The 18,791-nt window shown below is 40.5% G+C and overlaps 1 protein-coding gene across 1 annotated transcript in view; it reads right to left on the bottom strand.

The window, feature by feature from the left end:
- Nucleotides 1-867: 867 nt before the first annotated feature.
- RNF150 (ring finger protein 150) overlaps nt 868-18,791 on the bottom strand; it is a 119,698-nt gene continuing 101,774 nt past the window's right edge. The window contains exon 7 of the mRNA XM_026074434.1: nt 868-1,283. Coding sequence (XP_025930219.1) covers nt 1,165-1,283 — 119 coding nt within the window. The 3' untranslated portion in view covers nt 868-1,164. The remainder of the gene's footprint in view (nt 1,284-18,791) is intronic.

Consider the following 18,791-nt stretch of genomic DNA (forward strand, 5'->3'; position numbering starts at 1 on the left):
ACAGGCAAAACTGCAGTTAAAAAATTAGAAGTGAAACATATCAAGAAAAAAAATAAAACAAGAAGTAAACATTTCATCCAGCTGCCTATTGCTTCATTAGCAATTTTTGACACTGATATTAGCATCTCCAGATCCTTTCCCAGAATATTTTTGTCATCCACATAATGCGCAGCTGTTAACAAGCACCCTCTCGAAACCTCTCAGACAATCCTTTGGCCTATTGGTCAGATTTTGGTCTGTAAAATTAAGATTAAAATTAAAAATTAATTAAAATTAAAAATTAATTAAAATTAAGAAAACACACAATGTTATAGTAGATCTTCTTTTCCAGCTATTGAATTGTGACTTGAAGGAAGGCCATTAATGTACTGACAACTGCTAATAGCCTAAAATATAGCAAAGGATTACAAGGACAAGGTGAAGCTTAATGCTTTTCTTTCTCTCCCTCATATGGTACCAACCTTGTTTTGAATAGAGCTCTAAGTAAAAGCCAACGTAATGCAATTTTAAATAAAAACTCAGCAAGCTCAGAGCTCTCTTACAAATAAAAGCTTTCAAAATACATGATTTCCAAGGCCCCATTTAACAAAAGCAGGATTCATATTAATACAGGGTGCTGAAGCACTATCCTTCTGAAGCCATGTATACGTCACGCAGAAACATCAAGGCAATAATAAATCCTGGAGTCAGATCATGAAGTGACCAGTGAATGGGAATTGAAATTTTTGGACTGAACTCTTGAAAAAGTTGGGGTCAGTCAACAAAAATATAGTGTCCATCCATAACAAACTATAAACAAACAAACAAAGGTACATAGGTCTTTAAAAAAACAACAACGATTGAACAAGTGTAGAAAACACTCAAGCTGTCATTTCAGTTGCGTATTTATGAGCCACTGAAGAGCTGCAGGACTGCTCTCAAGCACATGGGTAAATGGGAAGCTTTCATCTTCCATGTGAACCAAATGAACATGTGCAGATGAAGAAACTGCAACCAGGCAGACACAACTGTTGCTATTGCTTTTCGTGACCGTCTCAGAATGGAGTGTGCTGGAGTGACAGTGCTCTGGAGGTGTGTGCATGACTGGTCCAAATCCTAGAAAGCTGACTCGGTCCCTCCCTGTGACCCTCCCCTGCAGTTTAGTGTTGGATTTCTGTGTGTTTTTCAAGACTTCACCTCTTCGCAGTCTTGATCAGTGGAAAGCTCCACGTCAGACAGTCCAACCTCCATTGCCATAATCAATGAAATATCTGAATCACTGCTGACTGCTGGCTCCTGTTCATCTGTGAGGGTAGAAAAGGCAGGAAAAGGGCATTATGTTCATGTCTTTCTGTCAGTGTATTACTGTTTTTTTAACTCTGCAGATGGGACCCAAAGGCAGATCCAGGTTTCTCCATCACTGAGGTTGTGTTTAGATTCTGAGCTTTGCTCTTGTTCAATATCTGCCTAAACCATTACAGAAACATCCCAAAGTTCACCCCATCAGTAGTAAGAAACAAACTAAGAAGCCAGGATGGGCAACGCTTTCATCTCCTCCTCATCCTCTCAGGGGTCTCATTCCAGGCCCTTCATCTCCATGACTTTCCTCCTGCCCCGAGCATTTCCCGCACGGTCCCCTTCTGCTTCCTCTCCACACAGCCACTCTGCTCTCCCTTCCCTCATCCGTCCCACAGCCCCAAGGGAAGACGCCTGGCACCCTACTGTCTCCCCCAAAAGGGAGGAGGCAGGTTAAGGACAAAGTCTTGGGCATATGGTGCAGTGGGTTAGACATCAGAAAAACATTTCTAACAGGAAAAAAATGTGCCCAAAACCTCACTGGGTGATAGAATCTCTATTATGGGAGGCTTTTAAGAGCAGGTAGGCAAATTTCTGGAAGGAATAACATGGGTGTCATTAGTTCTGCCTCAGGACTAGACTACTTGTCTTCCCAGGTCCACTTCAGACCTGTTTTCTATTCACCCTTTACTTTGATTTTCAGATACCGTGGAGGTTCCTGATCCAGAACCAAGGAATCTACCTCAATCCAATGTGATCGTGAATACATTAAGAGTCAGATTATTAATGTTCACCCGACTGCAAATCCCAGCAAAACTACAAGTGCAAGAGGAATAACTTATTTTTGGTTTGATCTTACAGCCCTTACTATGTATGTATTCAGCAGCGGGCAAAGCCAACAGATTGTAAAGGCCTAAAAGCTAATTTTATTTCAAGAACAATCCAGAGAAACAAAGTGCACTGGCTCTCTGGGAAGATTTTCAAAGGTGTAAAAATCACACAGGTGGCCGAGTCCCAGAGACAGTCTAGAACTTGACAGAAAAAGCTGATGGCTCATATGTTCAAGTGGTTTAATTTTAATGATGACATTTATGTTGTAACAATACAATGTATTTAAATCTGTGGCAGTTTTTCCTTTACATATTTTATTTTTCAGACAATAGAAGCAGAGCTTGACTGATGCTGAAAAGTCTGAAAGTTGAATATCTAAGAAATAATAAGGAAGAAACATTTCAGAAAAGCCAGGAAAATAATAACTCCTCACAGTTTAATTATTCACTTGAAGCTAAATGAGCACAATTAGTCTCCTCTCAAGAGCTACATGGTTTTTAAATTGGTTTTACAGAAAAAGTATGTATTTCCTTGTACTGTGATTAGACCTCAGGTTCTGGAGAGAAAGCTTCAGAGGGCTCTGTATTATTCACACTGAAAGAGCCAATGCATCCCTTTACAACCCTACCTGATTTTCACCCTGGATCATTTTTGTACTTTCTTGATTGCAAGATAAATAATTAATACACATAACCTCTTTATATCTGTATAATACTTTTTCCTATCAATATCACAAGTAGTCAAAAGTTTTAAGGCATTGTTTCTGACTAGAAAAGTTTATCCTGGAGGTGAAAGAAGTACTTACCAACTGAATGAAATACAATGCAGACTTCAGTGGGCTGCAGTTACATTGAACTGTTAGGTGAATTGTCAGATTCAAGAGTGCTAAAGTGAACACATACATCACTGAGATCCAAAGCATCATCTTTAGGGTTACCTGCTCCCTGAACCAGAAAGATGTGGTTCCAGACTACTGGATTATTAATCAGCCCCCTGTAACTAATACAATTTTTAGAAACAATGACAATGGTTATTTAAATGGTGAACTAAGAGCAAGTTTACATTTGCACTATAGAGTTCCCAGGGCTTAGCCATGGTAAACAGCCACTTGGAGCACTCTTCAGAGAAAGCTGATTTTAATCTGAACTGTGCAGGAAAGAGCAACTGGCTGAATTGTGTGAGTTAGCCAGAATTACGCTGAACAGGCAGGCTGAGCTGCCAATACCAAATGTCATAGTGTCAAAGGAGAAGTGTTACGGTGCTGAAATGTTATTTCAAGAATTAATGCTTCTTTCAGGGCTGCACAGCAGAAAAAGATCTCAGCTGAGTTCAAAACGGACGGATAGAATAGAAGTAGATCTCCAGCTCACCCACCAACTTTCTAAGCCTTTTACATACAGAAGCACCCGAAATCTTTCCAAATCAGTGAACTTCACTTTTACATTAAGAGCTCTATGTAATTACAGGAATTCTTGGATCTTAGTCTTCCCAAAGTGCAGGTTTTGTAGTTTGTCTCCTTCGGGACTGAAGTGCGGGTCAATAAGAACAATGGACAAAGGATCCTAAAAATGCCCCTCCTGGCATTGCTTCTCTAGTGCTGCAAAAGTGCCTAGCAACAYGAATATTCCATTTTCCTTGCTTGCTAACCATGCAGCAGTTTAAAACTGTGAAGTTTCAGCCTGCTATTTCAGCAGACTGGGGGGAAAAACTCAGCTACCACCACAGCTTCCACAGGGTCAGCACTGGCGTTCCTCTGCAAGATGCAGACAACACAAGGAAATTAATGCATCCCTCAGCATTACGTGCTTGCTCTGGTAAACACAAGTCCTACTACTGCCCACAACATACACAGCATGAAAGCCAGGAGGCTGCAGAAGTTACACCAGACACGGATCTACTTTTGATAACTTAGGAGACCTTACAGCCAGACCTGCACCCAAACTGCCTCACCCTGGCTCCCCCACAGGACACTGGCTTACTAGACTTTTTCTTTTTCTTTTTCTTTTGCCAGGTGTACAATAACCTGACCTAGCACAGTTAATGAAATCTGTAAAAGGTAAGTAACCCTCAGCTAAACTGCAAGTGCCAGGAACTTAGCCCACATGCTGCATCCCTGGTTTTTAGATCCTATTTTTGATTACAAGGTTTATAAAAATCACAGAACTTCTACAGAACACGCCTGATTGACTATGAAGAACTTCTATGACGTTTTTTCAAGTTTTGTGTGATTTGGTGTTTTTCTTAAAGCCCTGAAGTCAGGTGAAGATCTGAACTTTCAGTGAAGATCTCAGCTTTCACAGAAAAAAATCTTAAGAAACAAAAAGAAAACAAAGATAATTTTTCTTAAAATTCCCTAATTTTTAGAAAAGCTTTATTATGGAATAAAGGACTTGTGATTTTGGATGTTTGAGATTGACAATCCTGTCTGACAACATGCATTATAACACTTCCACTGCAAATTAGTGTTTTATGCCACAGGCATCCTGCTTAATGAAGCAAAATGCACTTCCCAAGCCGCTCTTCAGCCTGAGCGCTAGTGCCTACAGCAGGCAACTGCAGACCTCATTGCCACAGTCCTCTCATGTCAGTGAGAGAAGCACTATACACCACAGCATGCTGCCTACCTCCAGACAGACCTTTTCCACCCACTTTTATTCTCTGACACACATTTGCTTGAGAAATGTGCAGAAATCCAAAGCCTTTCTTTAGCTAATGTTACCTTAAACTTAGCTGCACTAATGCATAGAGAATATCACCAGGTAGACATGGAACTGCCCTACCGAATAGTGGTACAGTCCTTACCTGTTGCAATGTTCATTAAGCAATGTTTACACTTGAATATAATTGCAGTCAAACAAGAATTAAAATAGTTAATTACTTTGGTGCTTTAAAAACAGTAAGACTGCACACTAGTACTGGTTATCTACTGCTACTGAAAGTCCTACTACTTTGAATATGTGTATAGCTGTCATACACTAATAAATATTCCAAAATAAAAAAGTTAGACACACAGGTTTCTAAGAATTTGATACTGTTGGGAAGAGTCTGGGAGGGACCTAAACATCCAGCAGCAAGGGAAAAGGGCATTTACAAAAATATTTGTCTCCCATGTGTAGGCAAACATATAGACATGGACACAAATCTGGCTACAGTTGCAGTGACCCAATGAAGGATGAGGAACAAGCTCATACAACTGCAGTGGGTTTTGCACTCCCTGAGGCCTCGCTCCTGGTCACCGGCGTTCCCCTTTCAAGGGGGCCATGCTGGACACGGTGCTGCGATGCCCCAGACATGGGCTGCGCAGGAGAGCTCCCCTTGTGCTGCTCTGGCTTGTCCTGGGGGCCGAGGCAGCCCTGGCTACCCCAGCTCCAGAGGCTGGAAAGGCTGCCGAAGCTGCTGATTGAGCTGACAGAGCCACAGGGCATCTGCACCCAGGAGACCAACAGAAAAATAAGAATACTGTAAATGTTCATACAGCAAAAGCTTCTCAGCATGAAATGGAAATAAGGTTTGCCTAGGATGGCAGCTTTTTTTCTGGACCTTCAGATAGCTCTCTGCTGTCACACCTATCTGTGAGCAGAGAAGTATTGATTATTACATGTCAAATGAAAGCTGTCACCAAGTGTGTAATTCATCTACTGAAAGTGCAACAAAAGATGCTCTACACACTGGCATGCATTATACGCTCTATGGCCTATTGGCAGACTACAATATAGAGAGTTTTACATCCCAAAAGTATAATCATACAATTAAACTGTGTGTATCRCAATTTCCATGGGCTACACTGGTGACTGCTATTGTGACTGAGCTTTCTTATTTATATTTTAAAAACCTATGTCAGCAGCGTGCTTTGCTTCCTGCAAGCCTGAAAAAAGAAGGAAATTACAGTCTGACTCAGACACATAATGTACTGGATCGAACAAATGAGCTTGTAGTGGTAAAAGAAACTTCAGTTCTGTTTTGTTCTYAAGGAATGCATGGAAGAAACACCTTTTCAAGGAGTGAATTAGAGATGTTCTGGCCAAYATCATGCAAGTCCCTTGCAACAGTCATACCAGAGAGGTATCACAATACCACCAAGCACAATATAATGTTAAACCAGAAGACTCAATGAAAGCTAGTGGTTTCGAAAATCTTTTTCGCTGGTCTGACCATGCTGTGGAGCTGTGATCTCTCCTTGGGGCACTCCATGGCAGAAGCAGGAACACAAAGCGGTCCTGAGAGTGCTTCTTCTCAGGGCTGCAGGTCCCTACTGCCCCCACCAGCAGAGCAGCTCTGCTTTGCTCATATACCATGAGTACAAGGTGGATACTAGCCAGTGAAAATCTACACAGGGGCAATTAATTGAGAACTTTTTGCAAAATGTAAGCTGCTGTGACAAGCAGTAAAAGAGCCATTTTTGGTTAATTGCTATGAACTGCTTCCTCAATTATAAGTATGCACACAGCTGTAACAGAAAACTTTAAAGTTGCTTTAAAGGCAACTCCTGTTAATTCTTGAATGAGGGGGCTGAAACAGCTCATGTCAGTCTGGCTGAGTTTGTCTGTCATGGCAGCATGTGCATGATTTTCAAATCTGTCTTTTTAAATACCTTTTACTGCATAAGCTCTCAAGAAACTAAGGCCACTAGCAAACCACAGTACTGGGAAATCATATGATGAACTTTCCAGAGCTGTTACAACAAACATCCTTGTGCAAGGATATCACAAAAATGCCTGTGCATGTATTAGAGGATTTAACTAGAACACACACAAGAAGGAAGTGGCTGAAATGCTTAACAGTGGTGGAACGACACAAATAAAGTGCATGCATATCTCCTCTCTATTGCACACGTGGCCCAGCCTTCCCTTCTCAATGCTGGTAACACTGGGTTACACCTGCGATCTCCAGGAAATCTCCCAGATAAAGAGGCAAGTCATTAGTCCAGCAATTCCTGGGCTCTTGAGTATTTTGCACATCATTATGAATCCCTTCTTCACCACATATGTTGGTGATGCTTGGCTGAAATTTAATTCTATTAGAAATGTCCATATTAACAATTTCACCCAGGGACGGTTTTTTCATTAAATGTGGAAAAAATGTGCATCGTACAAGGCCAAAAGAGGAAAAAACCACAGTGTTGGTGCAGAAACCCATGTATGGGACAGGGTTCACATGTACTGACATCACTACGGAAATGCAACTTTTAACAGTGTATATGAAGCAAGGGGAGCCTTCCTCTCCGCATAGTATAAGGAAACAACATGCCTGAGAACTGGCCTGGCTCTGCTGCAGCAATAGATTCAGTGCCTGAAGCAGGGCACAGCTGAGCTCTAGGGAAGCAATCTGTGGGAACGCTGTGCCTAGGAAGTCTGGGCAGATTAGTAAGGCATTTAGTGGTCATCCATCTACACAGATTCACCAACTTCCTCATTATGCAAGGGCTGCCCATGAAAAACAGGCATTTACAGAAACCATAACATGGTAACACTTCCTCTGCTCCCTTTTTTCCTCTAATACCTCACAGTGAAATCAGTATTTTGCCTCCCACCAGCTACAGGCTGACTTGTAGGATCTGGCCCTTTGAAAAATGTCAAGGCCCTTGAGTATTTTAATCCAATCATTGTATTTGACCATCTCTAGTTTCCTGTTCAGTCATTACATATGCTTACCCTACTGCAGGACGGTCAGGTAAATGCCAAAAGAAACTGGTGAAAATGTGACCAAGGTACACTGCTTAAGTTAAAGATCAAGTGTCTCAAGTCCATAAAAACAGAAGATACATGACAGAAACAGAAACAGCACAAAAACCCAGAGAAAGTACGTTCTTGAACTTTACAGGACAGTCTAACCTGATTTGAATTGGACATCTTAAATATCTATTTTTGTCATAGGCCATAGCTTATCTTCTTACTGTATTTCAGAAGGCAAATACTGATTTAAGTGCAATACAGCTTCGGAAAAATCTCTTGTTAAAAGCAGAATCATAGAGCTTTAGCTGTGTTGTGTTTCAGTGACTCTGTAACAAATCCTCTGTTTAAAAGCAATGCAACTGCTCTTCGGCTGTCAGCCTTACAAACGCCACCTAGGACTGGAAGACATAGTGATTCCTGATGGTGTGGCATCAGCAACAATACAATATTCTGCAACTAGGTGTGATGCATGTATCAGAAGAAGCAAAAACCTGAACAGATGACTATAGCCATACTCTTTAGCTGTACTATTTCTGCTATGCTAAGATGGGCAGAACAGCAAAAATCATCTTTTTTAAAAGGTAAACAGACATTTTTCTGAACACATGGAAGAGCTAGTTGGATTGGTCATTTTTATGTCTACAAAAAATTAAGAATGAATAGAATGATCAATTAAACAAAATAAGAACATTCAGGTCTCCATACACGAGAAACAATTTCAGCCATTTACATATGCATTAACAATGAAGAAAAATGATGTGACAAGCAAGTGTCACCCCTTAATTTCATTAAAATTGCAGTTCTTGCTTTTTTTAATAAATTCTAGATGATTTCAAAGTAACATATTTCTACTAATTTGACTCTCCTTCCTACAGGTTTCTTACAACATGCATACACTTCTCTTCTGAAGCCGCTAGCATAATTCAAAAATTCTGCAAGAAAGCTTTCTTTAAAACTTAGTTCCACAGAATTTTTACATACAGAAATTCTACCCTAATTGAAAACACTCTACACTTCATTTCTAGTGCACTGTTTTCAGATGCATTCTTGKTAGGTACATGTGTCCAGTCCTCCCTTATACACACACAAAAAGCACAGCCCTGGCCTTCATGAGCACTGGCAATCTCTGAAGATGAGTCACTAGCAACTGCTGGAGCTACCATATGTGTCTCCTTTAAAGTAAGCAACCTAAAATGCTTCATTGTTTTCAGATTTTACATCTTCTCTGGAGTCTAAGTGACAATGTTCTTTAAAAACAGTAACAAGGGTGGAAAGCACAGAAATCGTGCTTCAAAATAGCTCCAGTAGAATGAGATTTTTAGCACAAGAAGTATTTCTCTTTACCTAAAGAGGAAGCATTAGGAAACCAGCACTGGAAGGGACGTCCTGGGTAGCTGAGTCTACTCTCCGCTATTGTAGTGGCTGCATGAGATGACCCCTTTCATATTTGACAGCAGTTAGCATCATTCACTCTAGGAGCTCTCCAGCCGCTTAGTTCATCTCTTTGACAATGCAGAACCACAGCTGATGTCAGTTAAAAGCTTTAATACCTGGTTTTCAAAAGAACCCTTTGTGCAACACCAACTCACAGAGATTTAAAATTCTGTTTTACATCCTACGATGACAGATCAGTTCAGCTGCTAATGCTCCTTTCTCTTAAACCTCACAAAACTGATCAAACCTTGCAGCAAGTTTTATATTGCAGTGCAATTATGCAGTTTTTCAACAGGAACGATTCCCTTTCTGGTCTCTCCTGCAACCTACTCAATCTCTTTGCTGTCAATAAGATTTTCTACCTGCAGTTGTGGCCATCTCTGCTCTGATTGACCACCGAATTTGAACTCGGCTAAAAACAAAATTCTCAGGCCCTTTGGGTCTCTTCCAGGGTGCTTTCACAGTTTGCTTAAAGGATTCATCAGTATTTTTGATATAACCAAAAGCATTCCATAGAAAAGAAAAAGAAGCACATTTAAAACTCATCATGGGGACACGAAATTTGGATTAAATTAGGACTAGGAGATGTGCAGAACCACTGTCCAAAACAGAACTGTCCAAAATACTATAATCTCTTGCAGCAGGGTGAAATGCACTATATAAATTTCAAACAAACTATACTGTGTACATAAATACACCTTCTTATAGATATATACATATGAGTGTGTAAATGTCAATAGTTTCTCTCTTGTTTTGTCCATTTAAGAAATTTTAAATCATCTGAGGTCAATCTCCTTTTAATTGGAATATTTTTTTAACAAGAAATGCCACAATAGTTCAATATGTTTGTTTCTTATTAAAAAATAAACATTTGATCTGCCAGGCAAAGCCTGCTGCATTCAAATCTTGTCTGAAAATACATTTACAAAAATGGCTTATTTAAAGAAGAATAAAGTCAGCCCTTACATAAACTGAAAGTATACTAAGAAGCACTTTGAGTTAAAGATTTTTAGCTAATTTAATGTGAGGCTGCCTTAGACCCCCTCTCTCTTTCCTGCCTGTGCCCCTTTCCTCCCATAACCTGCCTCTATGAACAAGAACATGGTATGGTTTAGCTTGACATGACTTGATGAAATGTCAGGCCAAGGGTTTTGTCTCACCATCCTAAAGCAAGCAATCATGCTCCCTTCTTATTTAACTAGCTCCTTTTGCTTTCCTTGCTCTTGATTCACACAAGTAACATCACAGCAAAGGATGCTCCCTAYACCTACTTCCAAAATGCTAGGTGAGACAATTAAAACCCAGAGACAGGCAACTGTGACAATAAGCAACAAGACTAACACGAAAAGGAGAATTCAATCTCACCTACATATCCCTGGATTCAGCCTGAAGGGCACCTCCCTCCCAGCACCTAGGATGTTTTCTCTCTGGCCCAGCACCCTTGAAGGCTTGGGGCTGGCTTGTAGGAAACTCAGTAGAAACTTCAATAGGAAATTGGTCTTAGGTTACATAAATCTAGGGCCATTCAGCATTTTCTTTCAAATGAGTTTGCAGTCACAACCTAGTTTCAAGTGAGCAATTTTTGGCATCAGAAAACCCCCTCCAAGCCATTGCTTTTGCCATGGACTCTTGCTGAAATGTTCACAAGAAGATGAGAAAGGCCAAGACCAAGGACACCCATTTTTGGAGTTTCTTCTTGCACCCATGGAAGGGAAAGGCCAATTTAAGGTTGAACAAAACACAGCTAGAATATCCCTAGAAAATAGGACCATTATGTCCCTTGGACACCACCACTACCATCAAGACCTTCCTAACACACTATAAGTGAAACTTCAAAATGGAACAGCCATACTCAATCCGTTGATGTGCTCTTGTCCAACAATCAGTGAATGCAATTTTTGAATACAGTTTATTTTAACTGGAAGATTTTGCCTCTGTTTCAGTCTCTTGGGTGAATATATAATCCTGTTTCATGTTCTTTGAGTTCTGAGCATTCATGCTCTTCAGAGAGACAGAAGAAAGAGGTATTATCCTATGCACCAACAGGTACTTGAAAAAGTTAAAACAAAACAGCTCTCTGAAAAACTGGAAACCAACCATGCAACTTCAAAAAAAAAATGCAAGTACCTTTGCACTGCTGTGTTATTATTTCCCTCAGGAACACTACTGTAAAGTTAGAGTCAACATTTCGCAACATTATGCTCAGTTTTACCCCTTCTGCCCTTCCTTTTCCATCCAAATACTTCAATTGCATTCCTCTTATTTAAAAGTGGTGGTTTCCAGAAGGCCCTCAGATAGTTCCAGAAGAATATCTTAGACTGTGGGACTCTCTTAAAAAAATTAAAGATTAAAATATTTTTACACTCTTTATCTAGTCTGGAAAGAGAGACTTTTGAATGTGAATATAAGTATATAGCACATGTTCAGTTTCTACATGGAAAGTGGACTTTCATGTTTCAGTCCTCATAGAGCAGGTTGGAAGAGGGTCATTTTTCTAAAATTTCTTACTCTGAGACTATTTTGGCCCTACAGATGATCGCTTTTCACACATAGAAAGATAATTTGATGGTGCCACTACCTTTTCAAAAAGCAATCGTAAAGAAATAATAAAGTTTAGCAGCACCTCATTTGAACTCAACATACCACACATGGGGCAAAATCTGGAGCAAGGTTTGTCTTACACACCTGACATCATATTTGGAGGCCATTGTCCAAAGAAACATTAGCAGCTGAAAACATTGCCTCATTTAACTAACTGCACTAGGAACTGTCGGATTTTAAATCTCCTTTGTGTTTTTTTTCCCACTGAGATGCTATGATTTCATAAATCTATTTTAACTAAGTGCTTTTCATATTCTGCTATGCTCCTCTGACTTCTCCAGTGGGTATCTTTGTTCTACACATTTTCTGTGCATTTTTCCTGTAGGAGTTTGGTTCTTCATTATCTCATAGCACTATGCTAACTAGATAGTGACAAGTAGAGCAGAAATTCACCACGGAGATCTCCAGGTAGGTTGTCTTGGGCTAGATCTTGTCTTGTCTACGTGTCTTAAGCTAGGGTTTAATTATTGCCACAACAGAGCATGTGTTCCTGCCTGCTCTCTGTGTGCCTCAGGCATGTTAATGTGCGTTAAAATGAAAAGAACCGAAAAGAACTAAAAAGATGTTTGGCTCTTGCAGAAAAAAAAAAGTCCAAGTTGGGGTGGATCTTCCCTCATATATTTCCTACACACTTTGGAAATACAGATATTAATTAAGGCAACTCTGTTTCCACAGTGCATTATGCTGAGTACACCTTGAGTATATTCCTGCAGTGGCAAAGATGGCCTCTAGTTGGGCTAAAAAATAACCACGTGGGTCCTGTTTTCAGCATCCCAAAATGGCAGGACTTACCCACCCCTACAGGCTTTGAGGCATGAGCAAATCTGCTCCTAATACTTAGGAGTATCCCAGCAGTTGGGATATTTCCTCTTCGATGTCGGGCAGGACCTGTTACCTACTTTTCTTCCTGTCATTTATATTCTCCATGAAGATTTGTGAACCAGTTCCTTCATAGTTTCTTCAGACTATCAGTTTCAAAGCATCGGTTTCAGGCACTACCTTCATTTAAAATTGCCTGCACTCAGCATAGTAAAGAGATTAGTACAGTTAGTAGAAAATTAGTCAAAACCTCTCACTTAGTTGAAGTGACCTGCTTACTGAGGTCCTAGGGCTGTATGGTATCAAAAAAGAATTTTTCTTTCCAGGTCCTAACTTCTACCACGGAGTTGGAAGTGTCAAAGTAACAAAAGAAAGAGCTGCTTTAAAAAACATACTTGAACACAACTGGTATACTTCCATGAGCAAATACTACCAAATTTTTTTTTCTTCCAGGCTGAAATCATAAGTACTAGGAAAATCTGAGCTATTGCCCCCACAAGAATCTGGAGAAAGCTTAAAGCATACAAGTTTCGGATGCTTCTTTAAGACAAAACTTATCCTGAAAGTCTGTGTATCCATAAAACAAAAAACATCACACAGGTATGCACACACACCTCTTTCTCTTAATCTGCTGCTAAACACAACTCTCTCAGGTTTTTTGAGAAATCAAAACTTGGTTATAACACATGAAATGCACGTATAAGCATGCATGTGATCCTTGAAATGCTTGTGAGAAACCAGATAGCTTCCATGTGCAAAATGATTCTCTTGCATGTTCACAGCCTTAAAACCTAGATGAATAAAGAAAAAAACCCATATACAACAATCGCTGGAAACAGTACATTTCATTTGAGTTACCTTCAAAGTGGTCAGGACTTTATGGAAACACTGAGGCAAATATACTCTCTATTCTGAAACAATGCAATGAGAAAAAAATGCATGCCAGCAGAACCAAGGGTGACCATACGCACAAGTGCCTCCTATATCTCAGCCTCACGAATTTACCCTCTCATAGGTAGAGTTGCCTTTCTGCTGTCTTTCTTTACCCACTAAATTTATTACATTTATTTGCTTGTTATATCTGCTCTTACCTGTGAATTTTTCAGAAGTGGATCTATCTGTTACTGTCTGTGTATATAATGACTGGTACAACAGACCCTGGACCTGACAGGGGTCTCTGGGCTCTGCATAGTACAAGTAAGCCTCACTTTTGCATAGCTTACCTGTCTGAAACAATGGCAGCAAGCAACAGGACTGACCTTCCAACTCTGCCTACCTGACTAGAGAGCGAGGGCTCAGCTCAAAAATTCTTACTTTCAGGTGCTGATCCAAGCTGGTTCCTTGCATCTCCCATTTGTCTTTGCTCCTGAATTGGTCAGAAAGATTCAGAATAACAGCAGCACACTGTATCTTAAACAGCACTTCCTGCCCATTTCGGGGAAGGCTTTTGGGCAAAAACTGACAAGAACAAGAACTCTGTAGACATTAGAGATGTGAGACTGGGTCCTAACTAATCACACAGATTGTATGYAAGATGCTGAACATCCCTTGCAAGGCAGAACCTTTCATTCCCAAATATAAATCAAAGAGAACAGCTAGCATGAAGTCATTTGGTCTCTCTGCAATTCAGATTTTTATTTTACTTTATATGGTCTGCCCATTTTGCTTTAAAAATAATGTTGTTCAATGTTTTCTTTAGCTGTCTGCTTGAAACAGTGAAGTATAAAGAAAGATAAAAGCTGTTATCATTGATCCCAGTCCTCATGCCCCCTTTCCCCTTGCACAAATGCAATGCATGTCCAAAGCAATTGGGAACCTAACTTCCAGGGACACACTTGTGTTCAATCACAGTTTTCACATGGGCACTTTTCTTTACTAACTGATTTTCATCATATTAGATAATAAATCTCTTGAGTCTTTCATATTCAATGGCCACTAATAAAATGATGCCTGCACATCCAGACTGATTGCTTTCAAATGACATTTCAAACTTCATGCTTAATTTGTCTGTTTGTTTATCCTGATGTGGGGGGCAAACAGACAACTATGTAGGGTCCAGCTGTGCTTCTGAGACAGTGTGCTTGCTTTTGGCAATAGTTTTGTGAAAGCTGGCTAATATGGCCCTCTCTTCTCTCATGCTCCACATTTCTTTCCTCTTGTTGTACTGGCACACCTGTTTGTGTGTCTACACCATGGACTGTATCAGGGGTCTGATCCAAAGCAATTGGTTAGCTTTTGGACTGGTTTCACAATGTAGCTGCACAACAGAAGAGCAGCACAGAGGCAGGAACAAGTCATCTAGGATAGAGGGAGGTAAGCTGGTACAACCACAGCTCCTGTACGCAGAAACAAATTTAGAAATTGGGGCTTCCATTTCTGAAAGGGAATATTTTTTCTAAAGAGCTGATTATTAGACAAGTTTCCTAGGTCTGCAGCCTTTTTGGCATCCTAGGTTAGGCAGGACACAAAGGGGAGRTGTTATGTCGTATATCAATTTCTCTCTGTGCTCGACTTATTTTATTCACACTGTTGCCTGAAGCTTGTTGAACTACTCCCAGGGCAACTGTCCCCAGCAAGAAGGGCCCTGGGTAGAGGATTTTCCGAACTGTTCGACTATAACTGGAAGATGAGAGGCCCCTTTTTGGAGCAGACCACTGAGCCTGCTAACCACCAGCAAGCTGGGAACTCCCGGCCTCTCCCAACCTTGGCAGCAGGGCATGCTGCCACAGAACAGTTTCCCAAGGATTTAAAAAAGTGTTACCCAAGGATTTCATRGACTTCATGATGGGAGGTTAATCCATTCTGACAATTATGTCAAAGACTGTCAGGCACTTCCTGAATCTATGTCTGGGTCAGATTTCAGCACCTTCTTCTACCACTTCCCCTTTGCTGTCTGTGGGAAGGAAACACAAGTTTGATCGAGAGAGAGACCGGGGGCACTACAGCATATACCCACTGTGCAGTCTAGTCATGCCACAGGGATAGCTGAGTGTTTATGCAGAGAAGAAGTAAGATTTGGAAACCAACAGTTTTGTCCTTGCTATCTATACCCAATGTCAATGCAATTAGCAGATGTGAAATAGAGAGAGAAAAAAAAAGAATTTAGACTTTACCATTTGCTTCTTGTTTCACAGCATTTTTGTACCTCCATTTTTGCTATTTGCAGTATAGAAACGGTTTTCTCTGTATTTCATGTCTCCACGTACGGAGAGGAAGAACATTTTTATAACAGGAAAACACCTCCATGCATTCACAGAACCTGGCAGGTGTCTTGGGGGTATATGTAATAATCCAGAAGTCATTTCTAGTGCCAGCCAGGTTTCACTTGGTGAACCTTTCAAGCCACTGCTGGCCTTCCAAACCACCAATGCAATGCTAGCACTGGTGTGAATCTTAAAACAAATCTAAGACCTCAGCTGACTGGAATTTTCAGTCCACGATAACTACTTATGCAACATCCACACAGGCTTTTAATAGAGACACTAGACTTATGTCATACTCAAGACACACGGGACCCAACCTGCTCAGCCTTTAAGTAGGTCCCATGAGTATTCTGTCTCCAGGAGAGTGCTAGGTGCTAATGCAAGTGTTAATAACTTTCAGTATTAAGTATTGTCTAGGGAATTTTTCACCTTTTCCTCCCCCTTTACTTTCTGCCTAAACAAAACTATTAATAGCAAAGAAGAACAGTCAAGTGCTCGCAAGACAACAGTGGATCAGATTCTTATCATACACTTTCATCTTCTTCCAAAGGCTGATTACTCTTCAAAAAGACATTTTAGACATACACAGATCAAAATAATTACTTGCAAAGTTATATTAATAGATTTAACGAAGAACTATCAAAGAGACCTGAAAATATCCTAACTGTCATAAGCTATACGTTGGCAGGGTTTTATGGAAAGAACAAAACTGAAAGAAGAAAAGGAACTGCTGGTTTTGCCTAGAATGCCCACACTGCTGCATAGCCTGCTCAACTCAGTGAACTTTGTAGGTGACATGACACTTTTGGAGAGAGTTTGCGGGCTTTCCTCCTAAAGCTCCTACCCTTGTTTGGAGCAGAAAATTTATGGATCTTCCTCCAACTACAGAGATAGCGGTGGTGGGATTTCTGAGGCTTTACACAGTGTGGCACATTCTCAAACAGAACATCTCACCAAGAAGTGCAGAAAACCTTGTGTAATCTGAAAAATGAGAGGTATTTATCAACAAGGAGCAAAGACTTAGGTAGTGCACAGGATCTGCTGAAGAAATTAGCAAGCACTGCATGCTAATTGATGCTATAAAAGATACTATAAATGATGAAAAAAAAAAAGAATGACTACTTTTTCCCCTGTAAATGTCAGGAATGTGACTTTTCAAATATCTAGATGTTAATTTCCCAATAAATTGTATCTTTTTTTAAACTGCATCATTCAGTGATGGCTGAGCCTGACCCAAAGGACATTGCAAGTGTCTTCCACAAAACCAAAACCCATCTTCCACTCCTCCAAAACAGCTGAGCTTGGAGCCTCTTCTAGTTCAGATATTATTAGCTCACACTCTACAATGTCTTTAAAGCAGGAAATTCCACCTGCTCTGGAATTTCCAAAGATGGCAGCAGCACTTTGTATAACTCTCTACTAAAAATTTGGGCAGCACAGACCATCATGATGCACTACTTTGGGAAAAGATTCTTAGCATATCTTCTCTCATACCCTCTGGAAAGCTGAAAAGTAATAGGATCAAAGGAGGAAACTCAGCTGGAAAGAGCATGTAGGTATTTCACGCAATTTTTTCACCCTTATTTTTCCCCATTTTTCCCATTCCAATTTTTCATCCATTTTTAGCAACTGATGAAAGAACTATCRTATTTCAAGATGCTATTCAAAGATTCTGCAGAAAATCCCATCATAAAGTTAACAGTCACTAAGACTAAATACTGAACAGTCTTTGGGCTGTAGACATGCTCAGAGGACTAGATGAAGTCTGCGTCTTGGCAGAAGCCAGCGGAGAGAAACTGCTGGTCCATTTTTTAGTGCTCAGTGCTGTCACACAGGAGATGCTTGGTTTAGCAGGAAACCACAGGAACAGGCCGCAGAATGAAGTCCATCCAGCCATCCATAGCACAGAACATGACTAAGGGCCCGGGGGAAGACATTTTCTATTCAGCAGCAGGGGGAGACAGAGGGAGGGAGAGAAGAGGAAATGTTTGTTGAGCACATGCACAGAAATAAAAGAAGGTGCTGGCCAAGCTCCAGAGATGAAATTCTGGCCCCACTGAAGTAGGTGGGAGCTTTGCCACCAGATTTCAGTGGAGAACGGATTTCACCCAGTATGAACAGTATTCTGGAAATATCCTCCCTTCAGACACACTGTGGGAGCTCTTCTCATTTTGAATGCTCCCTGTAAACATAGAAAGGAGATATGCAGATATTAAAATCTGCATCATATGCAGATATTATGATGTTTCTTTCTCTTGWCCCACTCTGATTTTCTGAAGAGAAAATCCATGTTTATTTACCTGACGAGCTTAGATAAAAGCTGAGAATGCATTTCCCYTGGGAAGTAAGGTGGCAGAGCAACAAGAAAGGAAAAGTTAGAAAAAGACCCAGACAGATGGAGTGCCATGTCAAACTCTTTTGTTTGTTTGTTTTCTGTGAACTGTTGTATAGCTGTAGCAGCATTTGCTGTTCTTCAATTTTGGTGAAATTTCATGATTCTTGCAGAGGTAGTGTAAAATACTAATTCTCTGATCGATACTTACCTGCCAACTTCTGCAGCAATRAAATTAAATCCAAAACAAGAAAATAATACCAGAACGATTAATCAACAAACAAAAAGGATGCGATGACAATTAAGCAAAAAGAACTATTGCAGAAGTGGGTGGAAAGGAGAGGGCGAGTCCCTTACCTCCTGGGCTACTGAACCCTGCCAGGAATAAGGAGGGATGCAGGGAAGGGCACAGGATACAGGCCGCCACGTCAAGACTGCACTGGAGGCATTTTGCACAGATTCAGTAACAACAGGAAGAAAAGCTCTAGCATAGACTCAGCCTAGGAGAATGATCCTGTCACTAATGCTAAATAAAGAGGCCAAAACCTAATAACTTCAGCAAAGATTCCTAGCAGCAATCAGCATCATCACTTATAAAGTCCCAGGCAGGCTAGTTCACAGAAA

The sequence above is a fragment of the Apteryx rowi genome, unplaced genomic scaffold (genome assembly GCF_003343035.1).
Source record: "Apteryx rowi isolate R43461 unplaced genomic scaffold, aptRow1 scaffold_389, whole genome shotgun sequence".
Taxonomy (NCBI): domain Eukaryota; kingdom Metazoa; phylum Chordata; class Aves; order Apterygiformes; family Apterygidae; genus Apteryx; species Apteryx rowi.